At 39.5% G+C, this 16,748-nt stretch overlaps 1 protein-coding gene across 2 annotated transcripts in view; it reads left to right on the top strand.

Annotated features, from left to right (window-relative positions):
• SYNE2 (spectrin repeat containing nuclear envelope protein 2) overlaps window positions 1-16,748 on the top strand; it is a 301,999-nt gene that overhangs the window by 119,060 nt on the left and 166,191 nt on the right. For both annotated transcript variants that reach the window (XM_056133152.1, XM_056133154.1), the window contains exons 43-46: window positions 2,761-2,925; window positions 4,966-5,307; window positions 14,360-14,515; window positions 15,782-16,047. In XM_056133152.1, coding sequence (XP_055989127.1) covers window positions 2,761-2,925; window positions 4,966-5,307; window positions 14,360-14,515; window positions 15,782-16,047 — 929 coding nt within the window. The remainder of the gene's footprint in view (window positions 1-2,760; window positions 2,926-4,965; window positions 5,308-14,359; window positions 14,516-15,781; window positions 16,048-16,748) is intronic.

Raw genomic sequence — 16,748 nt, 5'->3', positions numbered from 1 at the left:
TTTTGGCTTTTGGGTAATGCCCTATGGTACTTAGGGTATTCCTGAGTTGGTACTTGAGGGTCAGTCCTGGTGGTGCCAGTATTGAACCCTGACCTCTGGCTTGCAAAGCATACATTCAGCCGACCCTCTATATACATTCGCTGACCCTCTATTATTCTTAGATAAAAATTCTTACTCTTCTTCTTTGGACCATAGCTGTAGTTTAGTAGAGCACTTGCCTTGCACGTGCTGACCTGGGTTTGATCTCTGACACCCCATGTGGTTCCCAGAGACCTGTCAGGAGTGATCCCTCAGAACCCCGTCAGGAGTAAGCCCTGAGCACCACTGGGTGTGTCTCCCCCAAAATGAGAAAAACCAACTGTTCTGGGGATGATAGAGGTATAGAGGCTAAGGCACTTTTCTTTGCACATGGTGGATCCCATTTTAATCTTCAGCACCACAAATGTTTACCAGGTGTGACCCTGAGTAAAGAATCAGAGTAAGCCCTGGGCAATGCAGGGTGTGGTTCATCTTCTCCCCTTACCCCCCCTCCCCCAAATAAATAAATAAATAAATAAATAAAGTACTAACTCTTCAGACTGGAATCAATCCAATCTGTTGGTTTTTTTGAGTCGATGTTTTCTAAGAGTTACCAATTGGATAGCACTGCACTGTACCACTGTCCTCCCGTTGTTCATCGATTTTGCTCGTGTGGGCCCAGTAACATTGTGAGGCTTGTTACTGTGTTTGGCATATCAAATACGTCACGGGTAGCTTGCCAGGCTTTGCCGTGCGGGTGAGATAATCTCAGTAGCTTGCCGGGCTCTCCAAGAGGGGCAGAGGAATCGAACTCCGGTTGGCCATGTTGGCTGTGTGCAAGGCCTTGCCCGCTGTGCTATCACTCTAGCCCCACCAGTTGGATATTACTTGATAATGATGTTATTCTGTTATTCCTCTTGTTGAAGTTTCTATCTTCAGGAGTATGGGGGGTTAAGATTTTGTGGGCATTTCTATACAGGCTCACCTTATAGCCATCTACATATCCCTTTATCCCTCAGTTAGTTATCCATCCATAATCTATGTATTATAAGAGTTTAGAAATTCTATTCCATTAAAACTTCTATCACTGGCACTCTTTTGAGTCTTCCCACATGATCTACGGTTAAAGAGATGAGACCTAATGTCATTAAAGAGTACATTTTCTTAGGAGAAGTGTTTGTAGTTCTTCATTCACTGATGTGTTTATAATTCATTGCTCAATTCAGCGTAAGGATTGCCTGGTTAAGAAGTCCTGCTTAGAGATGAGTGATAGTACAGTGGGTAGGGCACTTGCTTAGCATTCAACTGACTCAGGTTTCATCCCTGGCATCACAGATGATCTCTTGAGTACTGCCAAGGGTATATTCCTGAGTGCAAAGCCAGAAGCAACCCGAGTACAACTAGATGTGGCCCCAAAACTAAAACAAAACCCAAACCCCAAAACCAAGAAATCCTGCTTATTTAGATCTCAGGAGTTGTGTAGGGGTGAAATACAGCTAAGGACTTTTAGTTGTTCACTTTAATAACTGCAATTTGAGGGGATGGAGAAATAGTACTGCACATAAGTTTCTTGTCTTGCATGTGGCTGACTTAGGTTCAATCCCTGATCCCATAAATATGGTTCTTCAAACCCTGCCAGGAGTGATCCCTATGTCTCAGAACCAACAGTAAGACCTGGGTGCTGCAGGGGTGGTCCACCCTGACCTTTCCCACTCATACACAAGCACACACATCAAAAATAGATAGTTGCCCCAAAAGGAGAGAGAGAACAAAAGGGAATGACCTGCCACAGAGGCAGGGTGGGATGGGGGGGATGGGTGTGGGAGGGGTACTTGGATCCATGGTGGTTGAAAATGGGCACTGGTGGAGGGATGGATATTTGATCATTGTATAATCGAAACCCAAGCACAAAAATTTGTAAATCTACAACTGTACCTCATGGGGTTTCACTAATAAAAATTAATTAAAAAAATAGTTGCAACTTTTCTGACCAGATGTTGTCACCTTATTTTCCTACTGAAGGATGAGAAGCTTACAATAGTTTTTTTGCTCAGGAATTAGAATTACTTTTTATCCAGTTACAGTTTTGAAGGGCTGGAGCGATAGCATAGGGAGTAGGGCATTTGCCTTGCATGCAGCCGACCTGGGTTTGATTCCTCCACCCCTCTTGGAGAGCCCGGCAAGCTACTGAGAATATCTTGCCCACACAGCAAAGCCTGGCAAGCTACCCGTGGCGTATTTGGTATGCCAAAAACAGTAACAAGAAGTCTCACAGTTTGTTTGCCCGCTTGAGCAAATTGATGAACAATGGGAGGACAGTGCAGGACAGTGCAGGGGGGAGAATGGAATTTTTCAGAGAGCTATCTCCAATACTAAAATCTTTAAGAACTCTGGATAAATTTTTGATTATATAAACATATGTATATCTGTTTTAAGATTAAATATCCTCAAACAAGACCTTATAAGCAATTCAAGTATTTTAAAAGGTAAAAAGTATTTTTACTTAATTTTATTTTGTTTTATTTGGGGGTCACATTCCAAAACAAGCTGTTGGGATCGTTCAGAGGACCATTCTGCTCAAGGGACTGTACAGTGATGAGAATTGAACTCGGGGCTGGAACTCCAGGCAAAGCACAGACTCCAGTCCTTTGAGATATCTCTCCAGCCCTGAATTTAATTATTTCCTAAGTGAGAAAATTTGGAAATAAAGAATTTACAAATTATCAATGGTTTTATTTTTAGGATTCTGTGCAAAAATTGGAAGGTCATGTTGAAGAACACAGCTCATACCAGCTCTGTGTCACAGAACTGGATACTTCCCTGGATGATTTCACGAAGGAGCTTCTCAGTTTGTCTGACAAATCTCTAGATCAACTGGCAGTTGAAGAAAAGCTGCAGAAACTGCAGGTATTGAACAATAATATGACCAATATTTTTTATTTTTAAAATCACTATTCACTGCATCTTGGTTTAGTAATGTCTTCTGCCAGAAATTTAAGTACTAGTCAGATGATTATTCTATAAAGTTGGACCAGGAAAACAATGTAATGTTCGTTAGTCGTTGGGTCACCTAGCCACATTCAGTGACGATTGATTGCAGCCCTTTCTCCACCTCCTCAAAGCATCCTTCCCTGTCTTCTCACTGTTTATACACAGTACAAACAGTCCTGCGTGGTGTCTTCTCAAAGAAAACAAAGTAGAACATTTTTCTCAACTACTTCTTGCACAATTATTTAACTCAAGATCTCCTGGGATGCAGCCCATGACAGCAGTGCTGTGTAAGCTAAGAAGAGAATCTCTTCCTTTTAGGGACATGGGAATCGAGTCAGAACTTCCAGAAAGCCCAGAAATTAAGACAGGGCAGCCTCTCCTCTTGGTAGTGATTATTTCATAATTCCGAGGCTTGTCATGTTCAAGGCACTGTTTGGTTGCCACAGATACCAAGAGAGTAGAAGACAGAAGCCTCACAGAGCAGGGACTACAACTTAGGCCTTCCGACCCCAGTCTGCTGAGTGGTTTTTCTGATACTCCAGAGCAGTTTGGGGATGCTATTATATATAGTTGGGCAGGTTCAATATATGACTCCTCGTCTCCTTCCCTTTCTCCATTTCCAAACTTCTTACTGAGGAATCTGCTTTTCCTCTGAAACATCCTCTCTATCTCTGCAGGCTTTGACATAGAAACCTGGAAATATTTTTCTGTAGTTAATCTCGTCAGACCCAAATACCATTTCTTTCACCACTGGAATATCTCTACAATTTGTCCCTTCCTTGTCTCTCCATCATTGCCGCTTGCACTGGAACGTCATTTCATGGGTCCCTGCACTAGGCTTCCAGCTGGGCTCCCTGCCTGCCATGTTACCCTCTTATGTGTCTTCTCCATGACTGCCCTGGACCTTTCTAAAATAAAACTATGGAACTTCCTTCCTCCAGCTTGAAATGTGTCCATGATCTCTACATAGTTGTTAGCATGGAAATTTCCACGTTCTTTTGCAATTGTTTGTTTAATTTATTTCTGACTCTCTCACTAGACAGTAGCCCTTGAAGGGTCTATGTTTTTCTTATATTACATCAAAGTCTATCACAATATTTGCTATTAGTCGAATGAATGAATGAATGAATGTGTGACTTTATTTTGTGGCCCATTTGGGAGAGTGACTTAGAAGTGACACGGGTTACATGCTTACTTTAAGACATTTTTCTATTTCAATGTTAACATCACTAATTTTTCTAGTACCTCAAACTGAGTTCTCAAGATTGCCTCATTCATTTATGCATTTAGGAAATAATGATTGAATTGCTCCTATAGTTAAAATAATATACTAAATAAATTTAAGACTTGCTCTGAGTTTTAAGTAGTAACACTAGATCAATGTGGACATGTTATAAATGATTTCTTTATTTTTTTTTTGATGTTTTCAGGTAGGAGGCACTTTTTCTGAGGGTGGGGAGTGACTCAGACCATATCCAGCATGTTCAGGAGCTATTCCTGGCTCTGTGCTTGGGAGTCACTCCTGGCAGTGCTCAAGAACCCTATGCACTCTTCAGGATTTCCAGGGTTGGCCAACCCCGGCATAATCTCTCCAGGCACTTAATTGCTTTGAGTATTATATCACAGGAACTGTTGAGAAGATTGTCTTTTTACTACCTTTCATAAACTTTTAAATTTTTATAGACTTTTAGAATTTGGTCTGGGATGCTGGATTGGTTTAAATATTGCCCAAAGTTTCTTCTTCGTGATAACAGTTAATGTGGTTTTATATTTTCCACTCATGAAAGGAAAATGGGCTGTGATTTACAAAAGGCAATTAATCTCTTGTTGCAGTTGACTAGAGTGACTTTTTTTCCCCCAAAAGTTAGTGGTTGTTTTAATTTGTAAAATCTAGAAGCAGTAAATGTTACTAAAATGGAGCGACTATTTTGATGACTTTTCTTTCTCTGCTCATAGGAACTAGAGAACAGACTCAGCTTACAAGATGGTACATTAAAGAAGGTTTTAGCCTTCGCAAAATCCATTGCACCCAATACGTCTTCAGCAGGACAGAAGATTATTAAAGACAATATACAGTCACTTGAGGATAAACAAAAAGATTTGGAAAATAGACTTCAGACTGCTAAGCAGGAGGCAGAAAATTGTCTCAACAGCATCCTCAAATCAAAATGCTTAACAGAAAAGAAAGAAAAGTTTGATGTGACAAGCGAAGCAAAGCAGGTCACTTTAGACGTGCAAGTGTCCTCCGGGGACTCAGCTGGGCTGGGGGAGGTGGAAGAAGGCCAGGAAATCAACACGGTGAGTGTCTGTGATTGCGTCTCTAAGATGATAGCACATCTGAGGGCAAAGAGATGTGGGGGTTTTAAAAGAAGACTAAGAATCAAGCCTCCTGAGTTCATAATTAAACCATCAGTGTACAGACTCTTGAGGATGCCCACTTGTGAAAAGAGCTCTCAGACAACCACCCAGGATTTTAGTCATGAAGTATTACTGTACAGTTAAAATGTCAGTCATCAGTGATGGGATGGGTGTCGGAACAGGATGACTGAAACCCAATCATGAGCAGCTTTGTAACTGTGTATCTCACGGTGATTCAATTTTTAAAAAAAAGAAGTCAGTCATCAATTTAGGTTTGTTATTTTCTCTGATATGTAATCAGATACAGCTTCTTGGGTCAAGAGCACAAAGGCAAAGTAGAAAAGGCACAAGGAAAGAAAATGTTCTTCTACTTGTTTTCTCAGAAAAATATCCAAGAGCTTCTATTGCTCTCTCTATTTTACAATGAAATTGGAGACTGAATAGATAGGTTTCTTTCTTGTTCTTATGTTAATCCTATACTGTAAGTGTATCTTTAAATATTGTCAGGTCATTTGGTGTGAGACTATCAATGGCCTTCAGGCTCCGAAGTTCCCCTGGGGAGAAGAAAGATAACCATTTTTTGTTTTTATTCTAAAAAAACAAAATGTGTGTACTTTTCTTTGCTTTTTCATGAGTTAGAGATTGAAATGGAAAAGGCACAGAGTAATATCCAGTAAATTGTATTTGTGAGGGCCCGCTGTTAACTCAGCCTCTCTTCCCTAATGGGACATAGTGAAGGTTAGACTGTTGAAGTGTGAATTCTCTTCAGATTTTTATGGATTCATTGCCAACTGGAGTTAAGAGAACACCAACTTCTGTTGTTTTCCAGGAACAGAAATGCTTAGAGTGTTAAGTAATCACATAGGATTTTCTACATGTAAAACAAGGTTAAATGCCAATGGAACAGCCTTTGGCATTAAGACATTTTTTTTTTAAATAAAATCTCACCCTGTGAGATATTGCTGAGGACACAGTGTGGAGCATTGCTAAGGAAATTTGTCTTAAATAATTAAGGGCTCTGAGGTGAGACTTGAGTTTACACATATGAAAGAAACTTTATATATTAAGGAGATAGTAGCACTGTAGCACTGTCCTCCCATTGTTCATCAATTTGCTCTAGCAGGCACCATTAAAGTCTCCATTGTGAGACTTGTTACTGTTTTGGGCATATTAAATACACCACGGGGAGCTTGCCAGGCCCTGCCATGGGGGCAGGATACTCTTGGTAGCTTGCCAGGCTCTCCGAGAGGATGGACAAATCAAACCCAGGTCGGTAAACAGCTTGTGCTATTTCTCAAGTTCTAAGGAGATAGTAGAGTGGATAAAGTGTTTGCCTTGCATGTGGCTGACCCTAATTCAATCCCCAGTGCCCCATTTAGTCCCTTGAGCCTCACCAGGAGTGATCCCTCACCAAGAGTGAAAAAAAAATTACAGAATGTAGCCTGAAATGTTATAGGGCTTATGGTCCAACTTCATACTGGATTTTTGCTTGTTTGTTTTTTGGGCCATTCCCAGAGGTGCTAAGGGATTATTCCTGGCTCTGCACTCAGGAATTACTCCTGATGGTGCTTGGGGGACCACATGGGATGGCTGGAATAGAACCCAGGTTGGCTGTATGTGAGGCAAGCACTCTACCCTCTGTACTATGTCTCCAGCCCCATACTGGATTTTTCTATAGAGGTGAATTTCTGAGAGTGTTAAACATGGGAAGGTAGAATTGCCTTTCCTCTTCTCACATTTTCTGTAAGTTAAGTAATGAATTAGGATATGAGCAGAAGTAAGGGCTACTGGGACACAAGTGAAATCCTGTGTCATTCTGAATTCTCCAGAGGCTGATAAATAAACAGTATCACACAGAGGGCTAAGGGAAGAAGTAAATATTGTTGTCTGACATCATGAGGTCTCATGTACACAGGGAAGAGATCCGCAGACTGAACAACTCAACCATGGAGTCCCAAGTTGCTCAGTGGGAGAAGAAAAGGAAGATCAGTTGAGCTAAGAAGGCACAAAGATTTAACGTCTGTCTTCTCCTTTGATAGGATCTTTTCCAGAGAAGGCTTAAGGGAGATGCTTGCTTATAAATATCTCTTTGATACAGGTCTTTGTCCTGTCTTCAGGGACCCACCCAAGAAATTAACCTTTTGCCAAAGAGGTATTAGAGGTATTTTGAAGGCGGCAAATTTTTGCTTCCCCCACAATTATTCAGACAGAACTGATTAATCTTTTAACTTTATGTGTCCATAAAGGGAGATGATAAAAAGGGAACAGGGAAATGAATCCATTTTAAATGTATAATTTTTCTCAAAGATCACAAAGCAAATTACAGCTTCACTGGTTTCAAATGATCTTTTCTTTTTTCCATTTTTTCCCACATGTCAACCTTTATGACATGATTGCTTTTGAAAACTATTTGTCTATAATTACTTCTTTAATTTCCTTGTCATTGGGTAAAAATTGTTAGTCAGTATGCCTGCATATTTTTCAGTTTAAGTATTTCCAAAGTCTGTGTTTAAAAGGATATCCATAGACAAGTCCCTGAAGGTAGATCAGATACGGCATGTGCTGTGTCCAGCTTTGGGAATGCCGCTGGGGCAAGTTCAGTTAGTACTAGGGAAGGTGGAAAAATTACTTCCTGGACAAAGATGAGTGAATGATGTCTCTGGTATTGTTTTCTGGTAATATTAAGGGGGGAAAATACTTGTAGTATAACATAGAGCTGAATCATGTGTCAACACTCTGTCTTTGAAGTATACTGATTTTGCTTTTTTGTGGTTAGCATGAGAACATTGCTTCTTACTCTCTAACTTTTTCAGTCTAAGATTTTTGCATTACAGGACAAGTGTTTTACCCAGTGTCTATAACTTTAACATCTGTCAATAGCATGCCTTTGAGAATATTCACCAAAATCTAGACTCTTGGGCTGAAAGAGAAACCTTGTATAATTTCTGGCCCATTTCTTGTGTTTTAGGGGAAGGGACTTAAGTTCCTTCATGGAAACAGAGCTAAAGCTAGAACCTGAGCATCCTCTACCTACTCTGATGCCTGTAGTTTTCTTCATCATTTACTCAAACTGAGCACGTTAGGAGATAGAATGGTGATTTTCTACTTTAAATTTATAATTTAAAATTTTTAAGTTTTGGCCGCAAGATTTTTTTTTTTGGTTTTTTTTGTGGGGGGCTTTTTTGGGGTCACACCCAGTGATGCACAAGTATTACTCCTGGCAATGCATGGGGGCCATATGGGATGCTGGAAATCGAACCTGGGTTGGCCCCGTGCAAGACAAACACCCTACCCACTGTGCTATTGCTCCAGACCTTGGCCACAAGTTTTATATGTATTCTTACTACATGGTTTAAAAATTGTACATTGGGGAGCTGGAGTTATACAGCAAGTAGGACACTTGCCTTAACACACAGCCAATCAGGGTTCGATCCCTGGCATCCCATATTGTCCCTGTGCACTGCTAGGAATAATTCCTGAGGGCAGAGCCAGGAGTAACCTCTGTGCCCTCTGAGCATTGCTGGGTTTGGCCTCAAAACAAACAAGTAAAAATACTAAAAATAAAAAAACAAAAAATGCATTTAAAAAAGTTATACTTTGTCCTAAGTTTATGCTCAATCATGATTTTTTTTTAAAAAATTTTTTAAGCAAAGACATTTCAGGAGCAGTAGGTAGAGGGTAGAAGCAGGTATCTGAGAACAGAGAGTCAGTGAGGGCTCTGAAGAGGCTATGAATTCACTGGACAGAGTTTCTATCACAGGGCCTTGGAAAGTTTATGCCCTAGAAAGATAGACCAGAAACTGTAACACAGAGGAAGGCCTGGGGCAAACTTGGAACTACAGGTATGAAGAAAAGTCTTCCTTGAGAAATCCAAAGCAAACCTAGAATCCATATCTAAGTCTTCCTTGAGAAATCCAAAGCAAACCTAGAATCCATATCTATACTGCTTGACTTAAGGAGTCGTTCAAGTTGAAATTAACATCTCTCTCTCTATTTCTTTTTCTCTCTCTCCAAACACACACACACACACACACACACACACACACACACACTCACACACACACACACACTTATACTCTTTCTCTCTCTACTCCCTCTCCCCATTTCTTTTTCCATGTGCTTGGGGTACCTAGAAGAATCAAGCACAAATTCACATAAAGGGGTCACTTCTATAAAGAACTGAGAGCAAAGTCAGAGCAATAGGATCAAAAGTATGATAAGGAATAAGGGTTTATTTGTAATCACTCAATCATTCATTAAAGGAAAATTCTACTATAAGAAATAGTCCTCATTTCTGCAAAGAGAAAGTGAGATATGCAATAGTCTGAAAAATATTATGCAATAACATGTTAGCTAGTGATCTAAAAAGACTTGAAGTCACAAGGAAAGAATAAAATACAGAGTAAAAGGGAACATTTTTATTAAAAAAAATTATGTGGAACATCAACAAATTTTAGAAATAGACCTTAAAATTAGGATTACCCTTGCAAGGAGATGCTTCAGACTTTAGACAGCTTGTAAAGTTAGTTGGTTAGAAAAAAAAATATGTAACTGTGAAAATGATCTTTAACCCAACTCAGATATAAAGAGGTAGAAAATTAGAAAGATTTTTAAGAGATCAGTCTATTGTGATGGTCTGTACAATTATAAACATCTAACATCACAGCACTGATCACACACTGGGTGTGACCCAACTCACTCCACTGCCACCCACCCAAACAAATTAGCAGTTAGAGCCACTGTGATAATTGTATAACTGCTGGAGGATTCATATTGAGAAATAAATAGAATACCAAAAATCACATACAACCCAGGAAAAAATAGACAGTGGATATGCAAAAGTAATTTGTAGTAGGGAAGGATTCATAAGGTCAAAGATTGTATGGAGTAGCTTAGGTTTTTTTGGTGGGGGAGTTGTTTGTTTGTTTGTTTGTTTGTTTGTTTTGAGGGGGGAGGTTGGGCTTACCAGTTTGTGCTCAGGGCTTACTCCTTGCTCTGGACTTAGGGATCACTCCTGATGGTGCTTGGGGGACCATATATGATGCCAGGAGCCATAGGACAGGACAGCAGATAACCTGGGTTCGGGTTCCAGCATACCATAGGTCCCTTCAAACCTGCTAGAAGTGATCCCTGAATGCAGAACCAGGACTAAATCCTGAGTACTGCCGGGTGTGACCGAACAGCTCCCCCCCCCCCAACAACAAAAAAAAAGAAATCAAAATACTGCTGAGTAACTCTTTACAATAGCCAGAATCTGGAAAAAACCTGAGTGCCCGAGAACAGATGACTGGTTAAAAAAACTTTGGTACATTTACACAATGGAGTACTATGTAGCTGTTAGAAAAGATGAAGTCATGAAATTTTCATACAAGTGGTACTACATGGAAAGTATGTTAAGTGAAATGACTCAGAAAGAAAGGGATATACATAGAAAGATTGCATTCATCTGGGGAACATAAAGTAACAAAATAGGAGACTAACACCCAAGAATGGCCGAGATTAGTACTAGGAATTTTACTCCATGGTTTGGAGGCCAGCCATATATGCTAGGGGAAAAGGGAGCTCAGATAGAGAAGGGAGCACCAATTAAAGCGTGTTGGGAGGATCCTCCCAGGATGGGAGAAGCATGCTGAAAGTAAACTATAGACCAAACATGATTGCTACTCAATGCCTCTTTTGCAAACCAAAACACCCAAAAGGAGAGAGAGAGAACAGAGGGGAATGCCCTGCCACAGAGGCAGGGTGGGATCGGGGGATGGGGGGTGGGAGAGATACTGGGATCCGTGATGGTGGGAAATGGGCACTGGTGGAGGGATGGGTATTTTATCATTGTATAATTGAAACCCAAGCACAAAAATTTGTAAGTCTACAACTATACCTCATGGCATCTCACTAATAAAAATTTTTAAAAAAATGATGAAGTGTTCAAAACATTCTAGCACAAGCTCTGAATAAATGAAAAGAGAATTTAAAAAATATACTGCTGAGTAGAAAAAGGACATTTAAAAATTAGATTATTTTATTTTATAAGAATAAAGATACAAAAAAGAAATCAATTCTACATAAGTAATAATATATGTAGAAGTGTATAAAATCTGTTTATAGGGCTGTGGGTTGGCTTTAAATTCTATTTTCATTGTGGAAAATCCTATGTGTTGTAGGGAGGGAGCATTTGTTTTAGTTTGTTCTTTTAAGTATATTTCAAATACATTTTTTTAAATTTAAATGAAATATTTCAGATGAGCAGGTAAAGTCAACATAAAATGCAGGCAGGTGAAGATGAGAGAATGATAGGTTACAAAAGAATCTTCCCAGGAGCCAATCAGGACCTGCGCCCTGTGGCTCACCAGACTGGCATGAGGAAAGGAATGTTATCATTTGAATTTGAAATGTCAGTTTGAGAGACCTGTTGGATTTTCTACCCAAGCAGAAACATGGTTTTGGAGGGTGGTAAACAATGTGTGCTTTCTGAGAGCAGGTTTCTCAGAAAGCTCTCTCTGACCGCTAAAGGCAGATTGCAAATGGCATGTCACAAATTCCATTAGTCCTCAGATTTTTCAGGTAAGAGCTTGAGGACTCTGCTTAGTAGATTAATAATAAATACCACTTCCCAGGGGCTCACATCTCGCGAGACCTTTAAACTCAGGCAATTTGTTCTCCCGAAGATTGGTGGGGGGGGGGGGTGCAGGAGGGGGTACAGTAAACACTAAGTGATGAGGTGATTATAATTATCAAATGGGGAGGAGACAGGTGATTTCCTCATGTACCTTTGCCTTTTAGCAACTGTGAGAGCTGAGCACCCATGGGTGATAAATCGATGGTGTGGTAACCCTCTTTTCCCTTTTTGTTGATATGCTTGGTCTTTCCCTCTAAGATTCTTCCTTCCATGTAGATTTTAATTATAGCTGACATGATTAAATTGTTGGAACTGGAAGAAATTATGCAAATTCATTGTAGTCATTTGCAGTATTTTTTTTTAAAGAAGTGACTTGTGTTAGGTGCCAGTTAGGTGCCAGTTAAGTACACCAAAACTAGTAACACTGAACAGAATTTTCTTACCAATTAGTAGTATTGATAAAATCTGGGGAGTATCTTTTTTATTGAAATGAACTTCTCATTTTAGAATAGTTTCATATTGACAAGAGTACTTGCGAAGATAGTACAGAGAGTTTAAGTATGATCCTTGCCCACTTTCCTCTATTGTTAGCACTTCATATTACTGTCTAGGTAATGTTTGATGGTAGGGGTGGGTGGAAGGAGGTTTAACTGATAGCAGGGCTCAGGGGACCATACAGAGTGCCAGGGATTGAACCCAAGTAGGCTGACTACAAGAAAAGTGGTCCATCTCAGCAATACTTTACTATTGTTATTTTGCTTGGGGCTCATATCCATCAATGCTCAAGATTTGCTCATGGCTCTGAGCCCAGGGATCACTCCTGGCAGGACTCAGGGGACAATATGAGATGCTTAGAAGAATAGAACCCAGATGAGCCATGCACCAAAGAAAATAGTGCCCTACCCTCTATACTATCACTCTCACACATCTGGGTAGTTAAATTTTTTTTCAATCTAAAATTAAATTTTTTAAGTAAAATTTTTAAAAATTTTTATTTTTTTACAGATTCACAGGGATACACAGTTACAAAGTTATTTACGATTGGGTTTCAGTCATATAGAGTTCAAACACCCGTCCCTTCACCAGTGTACATTCCCCACCCAGTTTCCCTCCATTCCACCTTCCCTGCCTACCTCCTTGGCAGGCACTTTAATTCTCTCTCTCTCTCTCTCTCTCTCTCTCTCTCTCTCTCTCTCTCTCTCTCTCTCTCTCTCTCCCTCTCCCTCTCCCTCTCCCTCTCCCTCTCCCTCTCTCTCTCTCTCTCTCTCTCTCTCTCTCTCTCTATTGCAATATACAGATAATGAAAGGTTATCAGGTATATCCCTTTCAACACTCAGTTTCTGTCCAATATGATCATTTCCATATATTATTGTCAGGTTGGTTCCTTCTCTATCCTAACTGCCCTTTGCCCCCTCCACACACTGTGGCAAGCTTCTAACCAGTGACCAGTCCTCCTGGACCATCTAGGCAATATTTTTATTTATTTTTATTTATTTATTTGCTTTTTGGGTCACACCCAGCGATGCACAGGGGCTTCTCCTGGCTCATGCACTCAGGAATTACCCCTGGCGGCACTCAGGGGACCATATGGGATGCTGGAAATTGAACCCCTAAAATTACTTCTGATAAAACCTGTTTTGCCTAATGTAGTTTGAAATTCATATTATCAATTGGTAAGCCTTAATTAATTCTTAGTATCAGGAAAATTCGTGGCTTCCTCAGTCTACCTATTTTTTAAATGTGATTGTGACCAAACCTGTGTGCTTAGGGGCTACTTTCAACTTGGTACTCAGGGGACCATGTAGTCCAGGGAGCAAATTCAGACCTCCTGCATGAAAAACGTGCACAGCCTGTTGAGTTATCTTCTGACCCTATCCACATTTTTATTTGGGGGAACATACGCAAGTGTCCTCAAAGGCTGCTTCTGGTTCTATGCTCAGGGGGAATTCTTAACAATAGCAGGGAACCATTGGCAGTGCTGGGAACTGAACTGGGATTGGCTGCATGCAAGCCACATGCCTAAGCTCTTACATGTTCTATCCACTTATTTTGAACTACCCTTAGGTAAACATTGAGTGTCTGTTATTTATTCTGGCCTCAGAATTTTCCACCTCTATTGTTTTTTATGAATATATATTATGCCTCAGTATATAACTGAGCAGTGCTAGATCTTATACTACCTTGTGAAAAAGTTTAAGTAGCTATGGAGGCATTACATATCATCTGGAAATATCATCTTAAGTAATGTCCAAATGTACTTTGTAAAAGTCTTTGATCTGAATAAACAAAAAAAACCTGGAATGTTTTTATCAAGTAAAAGAAAAAGCATTTATTTGAAAGGCAGACTATTCAGCAATTAATCTTTTTATGTTCCAGAATTCAGCTGTGGAAATGATTTTGTCAAAACAACTTTCTCTTGACGTTCAAGAAAGCCTGAAAAACATTGAAGATGAGCAGAAAGTCAATGAGGTGCAAAATCAACCTTTAGAATTAGATGTTATGCTAAGAAATGAACAATTAAAAGAGATAGAGGTAAGGAAATAAGAAAAACACTGACAACATGATTGCATCACTTATCTAGTGCAATACAATATATTTTAATTACCAAAAACTTGCTTGCTCGGAGTGAAAAAGTCTTATTTAACCTTTGCCTGATGATCAGTTTGGTAACTATATAATTATGTACTAATCAGCAAATTGTATAAATCTTTCCATTTAAAATGTTGAAGAGTTTAATGAACATTAGTCTTCTTTCTCTTTCACCAAGTTCTTAAAACCCAGCAGCAAAATTTGGAAATTTTGCTTATCATCCTGACTTATCGTTCTCTTAGTCATATATCTTTTGGTTTTTTGGATTTTTTCTTTCGTTTTCCCCAATACCTAACATTATAGAATACTCAGTTGTTTTCACAGCTCTGTACATATAATTATGTTTTGTATTTATATGCATACAGCTATGTACTGGTAATCCAAAAGTTCAACGCATGCCCATATTAAAAACTTAAAAGACCCCTGTAATTTTAGCTAAGTTTACCTCAGAGTACAGATGTATATATAACGTAAGATTGATGGACTGGAGCACAGTGGGCCAGGTGTTGGCTTGCATGGGACTGACCAGAGTTCGATTCCTGGCATCCCATATGATCTCCCCCCCCCCCCGCCAAGCCACACCAGGAGTGACCCCTGAGTGCAGAGCCAGGATTAAGCACTGCCAGTCTTTGTGGCCCAAAAGCCAAAAATAAGGTAGGAATAAGCTATGATAAATTATGATAAATGTAAATAAAACAAATCTTCTTTTAGATATTGCAAAAATTTTTTGACACAGTAGGATGATCTAACTCCTTTTAAATGCTACACTAAAAATCTAGAATTGTCTAGCATTTAAAAGGAGTTAGAATTGTCTAGATTTTTGGTGTTTTGTTGTAGTTTGCTTGCTTGATTTTGAGATGCATTAATTGATGCTCAGCTGCTACTACTGACTCTGCACTCAGAAATAACTGTTAGCAGTGCTCTGAGGACCATATGGGATGCCAGGGATCAAGGCCAGGTCTGCCTCATGCAAGATAAGTGCCCTACCTGCTGTATTATCGCTCCGGTCCAGATTTTAGCATGATTCTAATGAAAATAAAAATTTTAATGTCAGAACTTTATTGTCTTTCCTGTGTGCAAATGAAATATTTAAAGCATCTCCTTGAGATAAAATATGCTAGCAGGAAAGAAATAAAGGGAAAAGAATGAATGAGTGAATGAATAAATGAGGGAATATTTATATATTCTGATTTCTTTCCTTGCTTTCAGAAATTATATATGCAGCTGGAAGCCAAGAAAGCTGCTATTGAAACACAGGAACAAGTGGACCATCTCAGTGAAACAGAAACAAGTGCCTCAGTTCTCCACAATGCTAGAGATTCGGTGCAACACCTGGACAATCTGCTTCAGGCACTGATGACTTTGAAGAATAACAGGGAAAGCCAATATTGTCTCCTTAAAGATTTTGAGGAGCACCTCTCTGAAAATGAATCCTCAATGAAAGCTTTGTTGGTAGAAAAGGAAGGTCTAAAAGTGTAAGTGTAAGAATATAAAACTTGTATTCATTTTGGACAAGCATAAACTCCACATCTTGGACAGGCCAAGGGTTTTATGGGTTTGCCTATGAGGCAGTATTCTTATTTTTATATTACAGAATGGGAACTACATCTAAATGGAAGCTATTTTTTAAAAAAAACTTTTGTTTTATTTGAAAACCATACTTAGCAATGCTCAGGGTTTACTCATGGCTCTGTGCTCAGGAGTCACTCCTGGTGAGGCTCAGTGAGACCATATGCAGCCAGGTGGAAGTGCGCATGGCAAGAACCCTACTCTACTGTACTGTATCTCTAGCCCAAGAAAGTGGATTTTTTGTTTGTTTGTTTGTTTGTTTTCACTTTTTGAGTCATACCCAGCGATGTAGAGGGGTTACTTCTGGCTCATGCACCTAGGAATTACTCTTGGCCATGCTTTGGGGACCATATGGGATGCTGGGAACCGAACCCGGGGCAGCCTTGTGCAAGGCAAACGCCGTACCTGCTGGGCTATCACTCCAGCCCTCAAGAAAGTGTTTTTTAAAGAAACTATTTAATGCCAAAATGTTTATATGAATTTTGTAATTAAATTGTATTAATTTTGTTAATTATCAAGCAATTCACAGTAAATATCTATAAGTTAGATTAAAATTCTTTGGGATTTGTATTCTTTTTGTTGATGATTGCAAACTGTGGTGGTTAAA

The sequence above is a fragment of the Sorex fumeus genome, unplaced genomic scaffold (assembly GCF_029834395.1).
Source record: "Sorex fumeus unplaced genomic scaffold, SorFum_2.1 ptg000098l, whole genome shotgun sequence".
Classification (NCBI taxonomy): Eukaryota; Metazoa; Chordata; class Mammalia; order Eulipotyphla; family Soricidae; genus Sorex; species Sorex fumeus.
This window is presented reverse-complemented; position numbering and strand designations above follow the sequence as displayed.